General features: G+C 45.1%; 1 protein-coding gene across 3 annotated transcripts in view; it reads right to left on the reverse strand.

Annotated features, from left to right (window-relative positions):
* CDH23 (cadherin related 23) overlaps window positions 1–19,825 on the reverse strand; it is a 1,135,250-nt gene that overhangs the window by 42,297 nt on the left and 1,073,128 nt on the right. For all 3 annotated transcript variants that reach the window (XM_056530710.1, XM_056530713.1, XM_056530711.1), the window contains 4 exons: window positions 16,578–16,697; window positions 13,900–14,077; window positions 12,216–12,427; window positions 11,647–11,841 (listed from right to left, as the gene is read on the reverse strand). In XM_056530710.1, the coding sequence (XP_056386685.1) occupies window positions 11,647–11,841; window positions 12,216–12,427; window positions 13,900–14,077; window positions 16,578–16,697 (705 nt within the window). The remainder of the gene's footprint in view (window positions 1–11,646; window positions 11,842–12,215; window positions 12,428–13,899; window positions 14,078–16,577; window positions 16,698–19,825) is intronic.

A 19,825-nucleotide genomic window follows, 5' to 3' on the forward strand; every position in this document is an offset into this window, starting at 1 on the left:
AGTGAGACTTGGCAGCGGCACCTCAGCGGGATCCATGGCCGGATCTACTGTCAGGATTCGGCAGGCTGGAGGTGGATCCTCTGTGTCAGAGAGGGATTGGCGTGGACCGTACCAGTGGACCGGTTCTAAGTTGCTACTGGTATTCACCAGAGCCCGCCGCAAAGCGAGATGGTCTTGCAGCGGCGGTAGCAACCAGGTCGTATCCACCGGTAACGGCTCAACCTCACTGACTGCTGAGACAGGCGCGGTACAGAAGGACAAGGCAAGAGCAAGGTCGGACGTAGCAGAAGGTCAGGGCAGGCAGCAAGGGTCGTAGTCAGGGGCAACAGCAGAAGGTCAGGAACACAGGCTTGGGACATACACAAAACGCTTTCACTGGCACAAGGCAACAAGATCCGGCAATACTGGGAAGGGGAAGTGAGGTTATATAGGCGTGGAGCAGGTGGGAGCTAATTACAGTGATTGGGCCAGGCACCAATCAGTGGTGCACTGGCCCTTTAAATCTTAGAGTGCTGGCGCGTGCGCGCCCTAGAGAGCGGAGCCACACGCGCCAGAATGTGACAGCCGGGGACCGGGACAGGTAAGTAGCTTGGGATGCGATTCGCGAGCGGGCGCGTCCCGCTATGCGAATCGCATCCCCGTCGTCAGTGTCAGTGCAGCGCTTCCGGTCAGCAGGTCTGATCGGGGCGCTGCAGAGAGGAAAACGCCGTGAGCGCTCCGGGGAGGAGCAGGGACCCGGAGCGCTCGGCGTAACAACTACTACAACTACTACTACTAATAATAATAATAATAAATAATTGACCTCAATAATTAAAAATAATAAATAATAATAATTCTTCATAATAAATCCTTTCAGCCTGAATAAAAATGTTTAATGTTGCTGCCCCTTAAAATAACTCAGCACACAGCCATAAATGTGTAAACATTGGCAACAAAAGTGAGTACACCTCTATGTGAAATTGTCCAAATTGGGCCCAATAAGCCATTTTCCCTCCCCAGTGTATTGTGATTTGTTAGTGTTACAAGGTCTAAGGTAGAAATGTGAAACAGGTGTCTTAAATTTGGTGTTATCACTAAAGGTGAGCAAAGTTACAGTGATTGGATTCATCACAAACTTCTCAGCTCGGCAGTTGCTGACTTTAGTCTGCATAAATTAGTTCAGCTTTCAGGAGCTCCGGTGGGCTGGAAAAGGTGGATACAGTCCTAGGAGACTCTCTCCTAGGACTGTATCCACCTTTTCCAGCCCACCGTAGCACCTGAAAGCTGGACCGCAAAGTTCGTGACGAATCGAATTACTGTAAGTTCGCTCATCTCTCGTTATCACGCATACATTCTCTAATATTGGTCACTGGAAGTTCAACATGGCACCTCATGGTAAAGAACTCTCTGAGATCTGAAGAATTGTTGCTCTACAACAAGATTGCCTAGGCTATAAGATTTACAAGACCCTGAAACTAAGCTGCAGTACAGTGAGCAAGACTATACAGAGGTTTCACAGGACAAGTTAAACTCAAAACAGGCCACGCCACTGTCAACCAAAGGAGTTGAGTGCACGTTGTCAGAGTCATATTCAGAGGTTGTCTTTGGGTAATAGATGTTCGAGTGCTAGACTGCCAGCATTGGTACAGAGGTTGAAGGGGTGGGGGGTCAGCCTGTCAGGGCTCAGACCATACACCGCACACTGCATCAAATTGGTCTACATGGCTGTCATCGCAGAAGGAAGCCTCTTCTAATGATGATGCACAAGAAAGCCCACAAACAGTGCTGAGGACAAACAAACTAAGGTCATGCATTACTGGAACCCTGTCCTGTGGTCAGATAAGACCAAGATAAACTTATTTGGTTCAGGTGCAGTCAAGCATGTGTGGTGGCAACCAGGTGAGGAGTAAAGACAAGAGTGTCTTGTCTATAAGACTCCAGTGGCAGTGCTGGAAAATAATGGTGGCCTCAAAAAATTTTGACATTTTGGGCCCAATTTGGATATTTCCACTCAGGGGTGTTATCACTTTCGTTGCCAAGGTTTAGACATTGATGGTTGTGTGTTGGGGTATTTTGAGGGAACACAACATTAAACACTGTTATACAGGCTGTGCACTCACTATTTTCCATTAAAGGGGTACTCCCGTGGAAAACTTTTTTTTTTTTTTAAATCAACTGGTGCCAGAAAGTCAAACAGATTTGTAAATTACTTCTATTAAAAAATCTAAATCCTTCTAGTAGTTATTAGCTGCTGAATACTACAGAAGAAATTATTTTCATTTTGGAACAGAGAGCTCTCTGCTGATATCACGAGCACAGTGCTCTCTGCTCACATCTCTGTCCATTTTAAGAACTGTCCAGAGTAGGAGAAAATCCCCATAGAAAACATATGCTGCTCTGGTCCGTTCGTAAAATTAGCAAATAACAAGAAAGAGAAAAACGGAGTCACTTATAAACATATATCATTTTATTAATTCCGTAGAATGTAAGTACATAAAAATTGTATATATATCAGTTAAAACTACTATTTTTCAAGGAGGAATGAGGCTAAAAGGTGGTGTCACCGGCTCTGCAATGAAGGCTGGGTTGTATATAGTGTATATATTACTGGATCCACCACAATGAGATAGAAATGATACAATAATCTTGCACACAAATTTGCAAAAACAAAATGTTTAGCAGCATGTAGAAAACATGTATATAAATCTCACAGTGAGAGCAAAAAATATTGCATGCCAAATAAAGTGCAGTGTGCATGTAAACAAACATAACATTGCAGGGATACAAAACAGTATGGCGAGTACAACAGCAATCAGCAGAGACCGGGACAGCACCACTCCAACGTACATTTCACATGCTGATGATCCCCATCTGGGCCCTCTTGAGCCAAAAATATTTTTAGGTGGTTCAGGTAGGTATTCACTCTTAACTAGGAGATCTCCTAAGTTTTTCGCCCGTCGAGCTGTGATTTGGGGCTTAGATGGAATGTACTGTCTCAAGACCGGGTCCGTGGTCAAAATCGACCAATATTTAGTCATGCAGGATTTCATGTTGTCCCAGTGAGAGTGGTAGTTCGCATGACTAAATATTGGTCGATTTTGACCACGGACTCGGTCTTGAGACAGTACATTCCATCTAAGCCCCAAATCACAGCTCGACGGGCGAAAAACTTAGGAGATCTCCTAGTTAAGAGTGAATACCTACCTGAACCACCTAAAAATATTTTTGGCTCAAGAGGGCCCAGATGGGGATCATCAGCATGTGGACAGTGCGTTGCCTGTCCTAACATGAAGCTGTCTACTACTTTCACGAACTCCCAGACTACAATTACATACAGGATTAAACATCAGATTACATGTACTACACGTTATGTAGTCTACTATGCAGTGTGTCCCTGCCCAAAAATTTATGTGGGCCTCACCAGACGCCCCCTCAAAATTTGCATTCGTGAACATATGAGAGATATCCGATTGGCACAGACAATAGGAAGTATTGAGGATTTGAAGACAATACCCAAACACTTTAAGTTGATTGTGATGATGGGCTCCTCCAATTCTGTGGTATTGACAGATTGTATCCTGGGATGCGTGGGGGTGACTTGGGGAAACGATTGGCCCAACGTGAGAGCTATTGGATTTGGTGCTTGGATACGGTGCAACCCCACGGTTTAAATGAACTGCTGCCATTTGGATCATTTTTATAGTTACAACATATAGATATATATATTTTTTGACCATTGAAGCCACTTATGTATTCCTCGTCTGTTCTGTCTGTTTTTAATCCCCTTTTAATTCATTTTCCTACCTACTTTTAACAGTTATTCTTTTATTTTTGGTTCTTTTCCAGGACACGAATGTAAATAGGAGATTGCTCTCTATATTGATGTCTACATACTCAGGACTGTCACGATGCCGGCTGGCAGGTAGTGGACCCTCTGTGCCAGAGAGGGATTGGCGTGGACCGTGCTAGTGGACCGGTTCTAAGCCACTACTGGTTTTCACCAGAGCCCGCCGCAAAGCGGGATGGTCTTGCTGCGGCGGTAGTGACCAGGTCGTATCCACTAGCAACGGCTCACCTCTCTGGCTGCTGAAGATAGGCGCGGTACAAGGGAGTAGGCAGAAGCAAGGTCGGACGTAGCAGAAGGTCGGGGCAGGCAGCAAGGATCGTAGTCAAGGGCAACGGCAGAAGGTCTGGAAACACTGGCAAGGGACACACAAGGAACGCTTTCACTGGCACTAAGGCAACAAGATCCGGCAAGGGAGTGCAAGGGAAGTGAGGTAATATAGGGAGTGCACAGGTGATAACTCTAATTGGAACCACTGCGCCAATCAGCGGCGCAGTGGCCCTTTAAATCGCAGAGACCCGGCGCGCGCGCGCCCTAGGGAGCGGGGCCGCGCGCGCCGGGACAGAACAGACGGGGAGCGAGTCAGGTAGGAGAGCCGGGGTGCGCATCGCGAGCGGGCGCTACCCGCATCGCGAATCGCATCCCGGCTAGCAGCAGGATCGCAGCGCCCCGGGTCAGAGGACGTGACCGGAGCGCTGCAGCGGAGGAGGTGAAGCGAGCGCTCCGGGGAGGAGCGGGAACCCGGAGCGCTCGGCGTAACAGTACCCCCCCCCTTGGGTCTCCCCCTCTTCTTGGAGCCTGAGAACCTGAGGAGCAGACTTTTGTCAAGGATGTTGTCCTCAGGTTCCCAGGACCTCTCTTCAGGACCACAACCCTCCCAGTCTACTAAAAAAAAATTTTTTCCTCTGACCTTTTTGGCAGCCAAAATCTCCTTGACCGAGAAGACGTCCGAGGAGCCGGAAACAGGAGTGGGAGGAACAGATTTGGGAGAAAAACGGTTGAGGATGAGTGGTTTGAGAAGAGAGACGTGAAAGGCATTAGGGATACGAAGAGAAGGAGGAAGAAGAAGTTTATAAGAGACAGGATTAATTTGACACAGAATTTTGAAAGGACCAAGATAGCGTGGTCCCAACTTGTAGCTAGGGACACGGAAGCGGACATATTTAGCGGAGAGCCATACCTTGTCTCCAGGGGAAAAAACGGGGGGAGCTCTTCTTTTCTTATCCGCGAACCTCTTCATGCGTGAAGAAGCCTGTAAGAGAGAATTTTGGGTCTCTCTCCATATAATGGAAAGGTCACGAGAAATTTCATCCACAGCGGGCAGACCAGAGGGCAAGGGGGTAGGGAGGGGGGGAAGAGGGTGACGGCCGTACACCACGAAAAATGGGGATTTGGAGGAAGATTCAGAGACCCTGAAGTTATACGAGAATTCGGCCCATGGAAGGAGATCTGCCCAGTCATCCTGGCGGGAGGAAACAAAATGTCGCAAATAATCACCCAGGATCTGGTTAATTCTTTCTACTTGTCCATTGGACTGGGGATGATATGCAGAGGAAAAATTTAATTTAATCTTGAGTTGTTTACAGAGAGCTCTCCAGAATTTAGACACGAATTGGACCCCTCTATCCGAGACAATCTGCGTAGGCAACCCGTGAAGACGAAAAATGTGTACAAAAAATTGTTTAGCCAACTGAGGCGCAGAAGGAAGACCAGGAAGAGGAATGAAATGTGCCATTTTGGAGAATCGATCAACGACCACCCAAATAACGGTGTTGCCACGGGAAGGGGGTAAATCAGTAATAAAATCCATACCAATCAGAGACCAAGGCTGTTCGGGGACAGGCAGAGGATGAAGAAAACCAGCGGGCTTCTGGCGAGGAGTCTTATCCCGGGCACAGATAGTGCAGGCTCGCACAAAGTCCCCAACATCCGTCTCCAGAGTCGGCCACCAATAGAAGCGGGAGATGAGTTGCACAGATTTCTTGATGCCCGCATGACCTGCGAGATGGGAGGAGTGACCCCATTTGAGGATTCCGAGGCGTTGGCGTGGAGAAACAAAGGTCTTTCCTGGAGGGGTCTGTCTGATGGAGGCAGGAGAAGTGGAGATCAGGCAGTCAGGTGGAATGATGTGTTGCGGAGGGAGATCAACTTCTGAGGCATCCGAGGAACGAGAGAGAGCATCGGCTCTAATGTTCTTATCGGCAGGACGAAAGTGAATCTCAAAATTAAATCGGGCAAAGAACAGAGACCACCGGGCCTGGCGAGGATTCAGCCGTTGGGCAGACTGGAGGTAGGAGAGGTTCTTGTGGTCGGTGTAGATAATAACAGGAAATCTTGATCCCTCCAGCAGATGCCTCCATTCCTCAAGTGCTAATTTAATGGCTAGAAGCTCTCGATCCCCGATGGAGTAGTTCCTCTCCGCTGGAGAGAAGGTCCTAGAGAAAAAACCACAAGTGACAGCATGCCCGGAAGGATTTTTTTGTAGAAGGACAGCTCCAGCTCCTACTGAGGAGGCATCAACCTCCAATAGGAAGGGTTTGGAAGGGTCAGGTCTGGAGAGCACGGGAGCCGAAGAAAAGGCAGACTTGAGTTGTTTAAAGGAGTCTTCTGCTTGAGGAGGCCAGGACTTGGGATCAGCATTTTTCTTGGTTAAAGCCACGATAGGAGCCACAATGGTAGAAAAATGTGGAATAAATTGCCTGTAATAATTGGCGAACCCCAAAAAGCGTTGGATAGCACGGAGTCCGGAGGGGCGTGGCCAATTTAAGACGGCAGAGAGTTTGTCTGGATCCATCTGTAGTCCCTGGCCAGAGACCAAATATCCTAGAAAAGGAAGAGATTGGCATTCAAACAGACATTTCTCAATTTTGGCATAGAGTTGGTTGTCACGAAGTCTCTGAAGAACCATACGGACATGCCGGCGGTGTTCCTCTAGATTGGCAGAAAAAATTAGGATATCGTCCAGATATACCACAACACAGGAGTATAATAAATCACGAAAAATTTCATTGACAAAGTCTTGGAAGACGGCAGGGGCATTGCACAGTCCAAAGGGCATGACCAGATACTCAAAGTGTCCATCTCTGGTGTTAAATGCCGTTTTCCACTCGTCCCCCTCTCTGATGCGGATGAGGTTATAGGCGCCTCTTAAGTCCAATTTAGTGAAGATGTGGGCACCTTGGAGGCGATCAAAGAGTTCAGAGATGAGGGGTAAGGGGTAGCGGTTCTTAACCGTGATTTTATTAAGACCGCGGTAGTCAATGCAAGGACGTAGGGAGCCATCTTTTTTGGAGACAAAGAAAAATCCGGCTCCGGCAGGAGAGGAGGATTTACGGATAAAGCCCCTTTTTAGATTCTCCTGGACGTATTCGGACATGGCAAGAGTCTCTGGGGCAGAGAGAGGATAAATTCTGCCCCGGGGTGGAGTAGTACCCGGGAGGAGGTCGATAGGGCAATCATAAGGCCTGTGAGGAGGTAGAGTCTCAGCTTGTTTTTTGCAGAAAACATCCGCGAAGTCCATATAGGCCTTAGGGAGACCGGTTACTGGAGGAACCACAGAGTTACGGCAAGGGTTACTGGGAACCGGTTTTAGACAGTTCTTGGAACAAGAGGACCCCCAACTCTTGATCTCCCCAGTGGACCAATCCAGGGTTGGGGAATGAAGTTGAAGCCAGGGAAGTCCAAGGAGAATCTCCGAGGTGCAATTGGGGAGGACCAAAAGTTCAATCCTCTCATGATGAGATCCGATGCTCATAAGAAGGGGCTCCGTGCGGAAACGTATGGTACAGTCCAATCTTTCATTATTTACACAATTGATGTAGAGGGGTCTGGCGAGACTGGTCACTGGGATGTTGAACCTGTTGACGAGAGAGGCCAAAATAAAATTTCCTGCAGAACCAGAGTCCAAGAAGGCCATTGTAGAGAAGGAGAAGGCAGAAGCAGACATCCGCACAGGCACAGTAAGACGTGGAGAAGCAGAGTAGACATCAAGGACTGTCTCGCCTTTGTGCGGAGTCAGCGTACGTCTTTCCAGGCGGGGAGGACGGATAGGACAATCCCTCAGGAAGTGTTCGGTACTAGCACAGTACAGGCAGAGGTTCTCCATACGGCGTCGTGTCCTCTCTTGAGGTGTCAGGCGAGACCGGTCGACCTGCATAGCCTCCACGGCGGGAGGCACAGGAACAGATTGCAGGGGACCAGAGGAGAGAGGAGCCGAGGAGACGAAACGCCTCGTGCGAACAGAGTCCATATCTTGGCGGAGTTCCTGACGCCTTTCAGAAAAACGCATGTCAATGCGAGTGGCTAGGTGAATAAGTTCATGTAGATTAGCAGGAATTTCTCGTGCGGCCAGAACATCTTTAATGTTGCTGGATAGGCCTTTTTTGAAGGTCGCGCAGAGGGCCTCATTATTCCAGGACAATTCTGAAGCAAGTGTACGGAATTGTACGGCATACTCGCCAACGGAAGAATTACCCTGGACCAGGTTCAACAGGGCAGTCTCAGCAGAAGAGGCTCGGGCAGGTTCCTCAAAGACACTTCGGATTTCCGAGAAGAAGGAGTGTACAGAGGCAGTGACGGGGTCATTGCGGTCCCAGAGCGGTGTGGCCCATGACAGGGCTTTTCCGGACAGAAGACTGACTACGAAAGCCACCTTAGACCTTTCAGTGGGAAACAGGTCCGACATCATCTCCAGATGCAGGGAACATTGGGAAAGGAAGCCACGGCAAAACTTAGAGTCCCCATCAAACTTATCCGGCAAGGATAAGCGTATCCCAGGAGCGGCCACTCGCTGCGGAGGAGGTGCAGGAGCTGGCGGAGGAGATGACTGCTGAAGCTGTGGTAGCAACTGTTGTAGCAAAACGGTCAGTTGAGACAGCTGTTGGCCTTGTTGCGCAATCTGTTGTGACTGCTGGGCGACCACCGTGGTGAGGTCAGCGACAACTGGCAGAGGAACTTCAGCGGGATCCATGGCCGGATCTACTGTCACGATGCCGGCTGGCAGGTAGTGGACCCTCTGTGCCAGAGAGGGATTGGCGTGGACCGTGCTAGTGGACCCGTTCTAAGCCACTACTGGTTTTCACCAGAGCCCGCCGCAAAGCGGGATGGTCTTGCTGCGGCGGTAGTGACCAGGTCGTATCCACTAGCAACGGCTCACCTCTCTGGCTGCTGAAGATAGGCGCGGTACAAGGGAGTAGGCAGAAGCAAGGTCGGACGTAGCAGAAGGTCGGGGCAGGCAGCAAGGATCGTAGTCAAGGGCAACGGCAGAAGGTCTGGAAACACTGGCAAGGGACACACAAGGAACGCTTTCACTGGCACTAAGGCAACAAGATCCGGCAAGGGAGTGCAAGGGAAGTGAGGTAATATAGGGAGTGCACAGGTGATAACTCTAATTGGAACCACTGCGCCAATCAGCGGCGCAGTGGCCCTTTAAATCGCAGAGACCCGGCGCGCGCGCGCCCTAGGGAGCGGGGCCGCGCGCGCCGGGACAGAACAGACGGGGAGCGAGTCAGGTAGGAGAGCCGGGGTGCGCATCGCGAGCGGGCGCTACCCGCATCGCGAATCGCATCCCGGCTAGCAGCAGGATCGCAGCGCCCCGGGTCAGAGGACGTGACCGGAGCGCTGCAGCGGAGGAGGTGAAGCGAGCGCTCCGGGGAGGAGCGGGAACCCGGAGCGCTCGGCGTAACAAGGACTTTAGACTTGGAACTCATAGATGCCATTTCACCATGTTAATTTCCTTTTTTTCTTATTTTTGGATATGGGTCGGTGTCTTATAAATTTTGAAAAATATTTTGGTTCATTTACTTTTATTAGTTTATATTTCTTGAATGTATGGGCTGGGTAAAATATATGATTTTATATACTGTAGTTAGGTGAGCTATATGGGGATTATGTGCAGTTTATACACATTTTACCTCACCAGCACTAATTAGTTTTTCTCACTGCCTTTTCTTCCCCCTCCCTTTTTCACTTTTTTCACGTTTGCATTTTATTTGTCATTTTTCTCACACTTTACACTCCTCCCCCCCTTTTTTTTAGTAAATATTATTGTGCTATTTATATTACATTATAATTTTTAATAATTATTATTTTTTATGTTTTTTTTACTTCCAATATTTTCATATATATCTTATCACTCCACTTCACTTATTATCTTCCTTCCACAGCATTTTACATTTTTATATTATTCCCTTTCTACCACATTTTTCCCGTCACTTTACTTATATTTCACTCTCCCCTGGCTTGCACACATTTTTATTACACTCAGATATCCTCATTTCATATAGAATCCCACTTGACCCTAGGAGATCTCCTCTATTGCCCTATATAAATTAAATTAAATTATATATACTCCCTACATATAGGTCACTATATTTACTTTTTTTACACACACACTGAACCACATACCATTTATATATTCACTTTTTATCTTTATTCTAATCTAAACTTATTATATGGCACCTAGTATACTCTTAATCATGCATTGCAATTCCGTATTTTATATTATGTTATGTTATTGTACATATGTATGGATATGTTTAATCTATCAGTGTTCTGCTGATCACAGACACTGCTCCTGTCGCTGGTGCGCGTGCGCCGTCTCTGCGCTGCCGGGGTTCCGGGTGAGTCGCGTCTACGTCATGGCACGGTCATGTGATTCTTCGCAGTGCCGTGTCATGTGACGCGGCTCCTTCCGGTTTCCGGGCGGCGACGGGGCCGGCGTTCGCGTGCATTGTAACAGCCACAGGTGAGGATTATACTATTAATCTTCCAATACAATCTGATTGGTGTTCTTGGATATAAATAGACAGTCGGACTGGGATAGAGCCACTCCCAGACGAAGGTTGCGTACCGAAACGTATGTTGGAGTGGTGCTGTCCCGGTCTCTGCTGATTGCTGTTGTACTCTGGTATATCGCCATACTGTTTTGTATCCCTGCAATGTTATGTTTGTTTACATGCACACTGCACTTTATTTGGCATGCAATATTTTTTGCTCTCACTGTGAGATTTATATACATGTTTTCTACATGCTGCTAAACATTTTGTTTTTGCAAATTTGTGTGCAAGATTATTGTATCATTTCTATCTCATTGTGGTGGATCCAGTAATATATACACTATATACAACCCAGCTTTCATTACAGAGCCGGTGACACCACCTTTTAGCCTCATTCCTCCTTGAAAAATAGTAGTTTTAACTAATATATATACAATTTTTATGTACTTACATTCTACGGAATTAATAAAATTATATATGTTTATAAGTGACTCCGTTTTTCTCTTTCTTGTTATTTGCTAATTCTGTTTGGAGTTCACATACCTATAGCCAACACTAGTACCTGGATTAATCGATAGTGCTTGGTCACTTACATACTGCATAGTCATAATAATTTTTCACTTCCAGGTCTTAGTTGTCCGTTTGGGTATTATCAGTTCGTAAAATGGACAGAGATGTCAGCAGAGAGCACTGTGCTCGTGATACAGCAGAGAGCACTGTGTTCCAAAAAGAAAATAATTTCTTCTGTAGTATTCAGCAGCTAATAAGTACTGAAAGGATTTAGATTTTTTAATAGAAGTAATACAAATCTGTTTAACTTCCCATCACTAGTTGATTTAAAAAAAAGTTTTCCGCCGGAGTACCCCTTTAATGCGTGCTGTCTTTTCTTAGTGTCATCACATGGAAAGATATATTAATAAAAATTACAAAAATGTGCAGGGTGGAGTCAATAATGCACACACACACACACATATACATATATATATATATATATATATATATATGTATACACACACACACATATATACAGTTTCTTCAGCTACTCACATTATACATGGCTTGTTTTTCCCGATCCAATCTTTGTGCTGTTTGGATCAGCCCGCTAGTTGAATCAATACTAAAGTATTCCCAATCCCTATTCCCAGCTCCAGTTTTTAGCAGACTGTAGCGCACTGCGCCATTCAGACCTTCATCATTATCAGTGGCATAGACTTCATACACAGTAGATTTCAGAGGAATTTCCTATAACAAAAATATATTTATCAAACATCATATACATATTTAGACCAGCAGAGGGCACTGCATCATCACTTTCACCTAACCAATTTCATTAGCCTGGAGTAGACTTAAAAAAAAAAAAAAAACATTAAGTACATTATTTATATGTACAAAAATATAGGTAAGTTACAGAAAAAAATACAGCTTCAATGTATTATTACTAAAAAAGATTTACACTTTATTAGTGTTACATTGAAAGAGTAATTGATGTATAGAAGATTTAGGTGAATATAAGATTAGGCCTCTAGCAGTGATCTTGGAGCACAGTCATACCCATCCAATCACATTATACTTATCCATCACAATGGACTTTGAGCTCATAAGATTATTTCTGTTACCTCTTTTATGTGAAGAATAGTGCCATTGGGTGGTCGGACAAACACGGGGCGATTGTCATTGACATCGATCACTTCCACTCTTAACATGGTGGTCCCCCAAAGCGGAGGTTTGCCTTTATCAGTTGCTACAACTGTCAAGTTGAAGCGCTCAAAAGACTGCAGAAGTCTCCGGGATGTTATCAGACCAGAGTCTTTATCAATAAGGAAGGCATCTGTGGGAAAGTTGAATATATACTGAACATTAGTTATCATTATAGTCAAACTACTTTTTAGTGTTATTATAATATAATTCTCAGTCATACTTATCTTTGTTTTTACAATTCTTGCCTGTTTATTGCAGGATAAGGGTATATTCACACAACAAACTTTCTAAAAAGTTCAAACAAATAAAACAGACGCAGAAATATCTGCACCAAGTGAATATACCCTAAATTCCTGAAGATAAATGGCTGTTGGGGCTTGTTCTTTACAGAGTACTGCTTAGAATCTGGGGGCCCATTTACACAGCAGAATTTTCAATCGGAAGCCAGCGTCCCATGGTTTTCAGTGGGATTCTGCTGCACCGCGCACAAGAAAATTCTGCTGCAGAAATTCAGATTCCGGACTCATTCTTTCAGTGGAATCCACTCAGACATACATTGCTGTAAAGACAACTCACTTCCCAGCAGTCCTAGCACCAACCTGGCGCCACCCAAACACTGTTAACCCACAATTTTTCCATTTATTTCCGGGCAGATATTCTGTTATGAGAATGAGCCCTTACAGAGTAAGTACGAGTAGAGTCAGGCATAAAACCTACTGTGCTACTCTTTGCACCATGCATTTGCGTTATAAGCACAGGCTATAATAACAGCAATAAAGACAACAGGTCAGACACATCATTTATGTTTCTTCCCTATTCCATCAATTATAAGGGAAGTAAGGCAATGATTTCTCAGAAACACAGGGTAAATATTACAACACAACAGTTGATGGAAATGTTCCATAGGCTTTTGTAACATATGTTCTATAAGTCTATAGAGAAGACGTTCTATGTTATTTGTCACTTTGTATCAAGTTACTTCATTCTTTGCGGGATGCATTTAGCATTTTATTGTTTGTGGACTGCAGAGGATTCCTTAAAGGGGTACTCTGTCCCTAGCATCTTATCCCCTATCCCCTTTGCTGCAGCGCCCCGCTGTCATTACTGCACTGAGCAAACTCGGTCTGTGCGTAATGACCGGCGATACAGGGGTCGGAGCATTGTGATGTCACGGCTCCGCCCCTCATGATGTCATGGTCCGCCCCCTTAATGCAAGTCTATGGGAAGGGGCGTGATGGCCTGATGGCCACCACGCCCCCTCCCATGGCATTTATTACCAGTAGCAAAGAAAAAAAATACTATTTGCAGAACATCCCTGGTAGACCCTTGAAATGTATGTTGGGCGGAAGCTCACTTCCTCAGCTCAAAAACATATCTGTTTGATGTAGTTGTCTATGTTGAAAGGGGTTAGAGTAAAACTGTTGTGTGGTTTGGTTAACTTGCTTTCTGTATCTTTTCCCTATAACACAAAAAAGCAGAAGGTGTGGTTTCTTATGTACGTGAAGGGAATTTTGTAATCCTACGTCAATCATGGGAATTACAACATTGCCACATTTGTCTTTCACTTGAAGTAACTATTATATGTTGCTGTAGCATACACACCAGCACCAGGGCCCTCCAAATTGTACGTCACCACACCATTGTCCCCTTCGTCCAAGTCTGTGGCTGACATAGTGATTACAGACGTGCCTTCTGGTTCATTCTCATACACGCTGGTGCTGAACTGACTTCTGGTAAACTGAGGTCTGCAGTCATTAACATCCAGTACTGTAATAAGAACCTTATAGAAAGAACAAGAGGTAGTAAACAACAATGTGTGGTTAGTCACATAGCCTTCATATGTAGGATAAAAAGAGCACAGTACCACAGCTTAGTATTCACTGCCTGAACACAATGGAAGCCAGAAGCTGATCATAGCTACATGTGATCATTTTATGTTAAAGCATATGCATTGTCAGGGAGTTTGTTCAGAACTGCAATTTAATATAACATGAAACAATAATGTAATTGCTGTCATAAAAATATATGACATAAAAAATTTAAATTTGGTTAAAAAATGATCTTCGGTCAAATTTGTTGATTTTCAGAACTTAAAGGATAACTCCAGAATGTAACAACGTGTCCCCTATCCTAAGGATAGGGGATGAGTGTTAGATCGCTGTAGGTCTGACCGCTGGGGCCCCCCGCGATCTCCCAAACGGCGCCCTTGCTCCCTGCATGAAACTAACATTTTTGACCACAGCATGAAGCTACAGACGACACGCCCCCTCCATGCAGTTCTATGGCAGAGCCGGATATTGGCGAAAGCAGCTCCCTAGCTCTCCCATAGAGCTGCAGGGAGGGGGAGTGTCGGCCGTCGCTTCCTGCGGTGGTCGAAAATGCAATACACAGAAGTGCACCTAAATTTCTGTATTGTATTATTCTAATTGTTACACATCCACACTGTTTATCTGGTGTAGGATTCTATTGTGGCACTTGTAGTCCGCTGCAGGCACCCTCCATTGTATGCATTTTTATGCTGGCGATCACCCCTAGCAATGGACTACAAGGGCAGGATCTGCTCCCCCAGTATAAATGCACAACTGCATTTGGGGTTGAGCACTTCCAGCCATTTGAGACCACATTTTTTGTTGTTGTTTAAAAATTTATACTTGGAGGTGTGTAAACTCCATATGTTAATGCGCCTTGAACATTTTCCAGGCAGCAATAAGGTTGCACCTGTGAGACCATGCACCTATATCAGCCAACTTAGGTGGGGCTTGTAGCCTCTCTCCCTCCTCCCATTGTATGTGTGCTCAGTCACACTGGAGGGAACTGGGAGCAGGCTGCATGTCGGCCTAGTGCTACTGTAATTGCCCACTGGCCCCTGGTTTTTGCTTATTACGCACAGGTAGGATTAGCGTTAGGTCCCGCGCCATTTGAGAAACCTTGGCGTTGGTGTGCGGGCTCTGGTGTGTCCTTCATATAAGGATAGACTGGCAAATGTCTCAATTTTAGCATCAGTGTTGAGGGATAGTCAATGTCATTGTATACATCTACTACAGAAGTGCACCTTAATTCCTGTATTGTATTCTAATTGTTACACATCCACACTGTTAATCTGGTGTAGGATTCTATTGTGGCACTTGTAGTCCGCTGCAGGCATCCTCCATTGTATGCATTTTTATGCTGGGGATCGCCCCTAGCAACGGACTTCAAGGGCAGGATCTGCTCCCCCAGTGTAAATGCACAACTGCATTTGGGGTTGAGCACCTCCAGCCATTTGAGACCACGTTTTTTGTTGGTGGTCAAAAATGCTCATTTCATGCAGAGAGCAGAGGGGGCCGTTAGGGAGATCGCGGGGGGCCCCAGCGGTCAGACCCCCCGCAATCTAACACTTATCCCCTAGGATAGGGGATAAGTTGTTACATCCCGGAGTTATCCTTTAATGCTTTGTTATTGTTTGAAAGGGGCTGTGTGAGTAGAAATAAAAGAAGCAGCACAGCAAGGAATCAGTAAAGTTCACTAAACACTGAACTGCTGCTGCAGCTGAAATGAGAGGGAAGCTTTGGACAGTGTGGATCCTCTGGAGAAAGTAGACATGCTCACTCATTGCAGGTACACTGTCCATACACTCTTTCTCTCCTGCACATAAGGCATGCCCCAACTTCCTGTGTTTTGTCCTCGTCTCTGTTACTAGTGACAAACTTTAACCTAACAACAGGCAATGGACAGCAGATTGCAGAGATATGAGATACCTTGTGGCCAAAACTTTTTAGAGTTTTTTTCATTGTATAAAAGTGTAATTTTTGGTAAATAAAATGATTTATAAATAAATATATTAGGAATTGACTAGGCTATCACATGGAGGGAAGCTGTATTTAAGGGTTCAACAGTACACTAAAAACAATGTTGCACTGCTCAGACATTTTATTTTACTAAAAATGTCTGACTTAAAGGGTCCTTTGTATCATGTTTCCAGTAACAGAAATCTCTGAGCAACTGGATGAACTGGTTGCTAATTCTCAACCTTATTCTGCAATATCAAAACTATTTCTATACAGTAAGTATAAGCAAGAAATAAATAAGAGGGGATTTATCAAGCTATCTTATAGTAAGATTCCCATTTTTGTCCTTAGGTACCAATCTCAAGGTGAGTTTTCATTTTACCAAAGCAATATGAGAAATGAAATCTGAGCTCTGATTGGTTGTGTGGGCAATACAGAGAATCTTACTATATGAAAGCACAATAAACCCCCCTTCATAGTTTTTCACATGATACATTATGTTTGTGAAATCACCTGCACAGAGTTCTCACGGCGGTTTCTTGCGATATCCCCAGGATTATCTCTGGCAATGGCGGTTAGTGTATATAGATCCTTCTTCTCTCTGTCCAGTGGAGACAGGATGTATATATCCCCCTGGTTTACAAAAGTATTTACCAGTTATATCAATGTACCATCAAAAATACAATCACACGTTCAATGTATTATGCATAAAATCACACATTTATTCCAAATACGAAAAACATAGTTTAAAAGACAGATAGTGTGAATAAAACATGGTATGCAAAAGATATACAAGGTGGGCCATTTATATGGATGCACCTTAATAAAATAGGAATGGATGGTGATATTAAATTCCTGTTTGTGACACATTAGTATATGTGAGGGGGGAAACTTTTCTAGATGGGTGGTGACCATGGCGACCATTTTGAAGTCGGACATTTTGAATCCAACTTTAGTTTTTTCAATAGGAAGAGGGTCATGTGACACATCAAACTTATTGGGAATTTCACAAGAAAAACAATGATGTGCTTGGTTTTAACATAACTTTATTCTTTCATGAGTTATTTACAAGTTTCTGACCACTTATAAAATGTGTTCAATGTGCTGCCCATTGTGTTGGATTGTCAATGCAACCCTCTTCTCCCACTCTTCACACACTGATAGCAACACTGCAGGAGAAATTCTAGCACAGTCTTCCAGTATCCGTAGTTTCAGGTGCTGCGCATCTTGTATCTTCACAGCATAGACAATTGCCTTCAGATGACCCCAAAGATAAAAGTCTAAGGTAGTCAGATCGGGAGACCTTGTGGGCCATTCAACTGGCCCACGATGACCAATCCACTTTCCAGGAAGCTGGCACGTTCCCTGAGTTTTCCCAGCAAGATGGTGCACCACCACATGGGTGTCAGGTCCGAGCATTCCTAGATGAACAGTTTCCTGGTAGAAACCTTTGTAGTATTATTAGTCCTGTATTTTCGTATCTGGGGGTAGCTGGCAGGGAGGCTGTTCCCTTTATGTATGATGGGTTTTTGTTCTTTCTCTATGTATGGGTTCTCACATTACGGCGAAGATGTGAAGTTGAAAGGAGATATTCTCCCTACTGGTGGTCTCTATTTCATGGGGGGATCTCTGGAAATTTATTACGGGGGAGGGACATTTTGTGTTGGATGGGAGGGAGGGAAGGGATGTTCTCTGTTTTTTTTTCTTTATTAGCTCTGCTCGCTTTATTCTCATGCTTCTATTTCTTATTACTGGACATCTTATTTTTCTCACATGATGTACATTAAGTATGTATTTTATCTTGTGAAATTTAGAGGGTCTTAGGTCACCTCACAAACATAATATGATTCTTCATCACCTGAAGCGGTTCACTCCAGATGTAGTGATGTTACAGGAAACCTACCTTGATGCTACTCATTATATAAGAATGAAAGTGGTGGGTAAAGGATGTCTATGGCTCTCCTGCAGTGTACCACAAAGCCTGGGTTCTCATCCTGGTGGGTAAACAATGTGCAGGGGATGTGGTTTCTGTAAATAATGATAATGAGGGGAGATGGTGCAAAATTGTGCTGAATCTTGCGTCTGAATCTATTGTTCTCTTCTCTGTCTATGGCCCGAATTATGATAACGCTTCTTTTTTTGACTCCTTGGCTGTTCAGGTCCAGAATTCTGCAGCTTCTCCCTTGATAGTTGGTGGGAACTTCAATGCGGTGATGAGGATCGAAGACGTAACAGGCTCCTGCACCCTGACTCTAGAGAGTACTCACATTATTCACACTCTCAGGACTCATGGTCCTGGATAGATTACTTCTTTACTTCTCCCCCTTTGTCGGGACGTTCTCTCATCACTGCATTGAAGATCTTGTGATCTCCAACCATGCCCCTGTAGTCTTGCGACTTTGTGACATGGTCCCCAGGGGTTCTGACTATATATGGAGGTTCCCAATGGGGCTGGATAGAGGAGTGAAATTCGGGGATCTACTAAGAGGGTGGTGGATGGAGTATGCTTCTAACAACACGGAGCATGCTCAGAACCCCTCTTTGTATTGGAAGGTGGCCAAGGCAATGCTTAGGGGCCGAATTCTAGCTTATGTAATCTCTTCTAAATTGAAAATAATGAAACGTTTGTCTGAAAAAGGGGATCAGTTGAGGAAGGCCTATTGCCTTTTTCTATCCAATCCTTCGGAGACCTCAAGGGCTGGATGGAAACAGGCGAGGATCGAATATGAGGCCTGGATGGAGAGAAGGGAGAATTTACAAAAATCACATTTTGATTCCTAACTATTCCGTTACTGTAATAAATCTGGAAAGCTCTTGGCTAGGTTTGCAAAGGGGTCCCTTCCCCCCAACCATATAGCAATAATGAAAGATATCTCCGGGGTGGGTCATTCTTATCCTCATAAGATTGTTGACATCTTGCGTGACTACTTTTCCTCTCTTTACTCTTCTTCCACCCCTACTGTCCCCTCCTCTATTGACTGGTTATCGGCAGTAGACCTTCCTATTCTGTCAGATGATGACTGTTGTGGCCTAAATGTGGACATTACACTGGAGGAACTGACAGGGGCTATAGAGAACCTCTCCTCGGGGAAGGTGCCGGGGCCTGATGACTTCTCTGGCGACTTGTACAAGCTGTTATTACTTGACATTGTTCCCACTTTACTAGCATTATATAATTCATTTTTCTCTGGAGCATCTATCCCAGCAATGATGAACATGGCTTATATCCGTGTTCTCCCTAAACCGGTCAAGGACCACTCTACCCCAGATGGCTTCAGCCCGATCTCGTTGATCAATGTTGATCTGAAACTGATCTCCAAAATTATGGCTGACAATTTGGCCCGGCTCACCCACACTTGATATCTCCCGCTCAGGTTGGGTTTGTTAAGGGAAGGTCTACTGTTACTAATGTCCGTACTGTCTTAGCTGTCCTTGATGGCAATTACATGCACCCGGACTGGCACCCATCCTATCTGTTATATCCTATCTTCAGACTCTTTACCACTAGCTAGAATTTCTTTGCCAGGACTCCTGTTGGTCCCCTTCTCTCCTCAGAGAGGTACCCGACAGGGGTGCCCACTTTCCCCCCTACTGTTTAACTGGCCATAGAACCCCTGTCTCGTTTTCTTCAATCTAACCTAGCTGTGTCTGGCATAAAGGTGGGTTCCACGGAACTCAAGTCTGTACTGTTTGCTGATGATCTGTTACTCTTTCTTTCTTATCCCTTGGCTGACCTGGATAGGGTTTTTTTTTTTTTTTCT

Source organism: Hyla sarda, chromosome 7 (assembly GCF_029499605.1).
Source record: "Hyla sarda isolate aHylSar1 chromosome 7, aHylSar1.hap1, whole genome shotgun sequence".
Lineage (NCBI taxonomy): Eukaryota > Metazoa > Chordata > Amphibia > Anura > Hylidae > Hyla > Hyla sarda.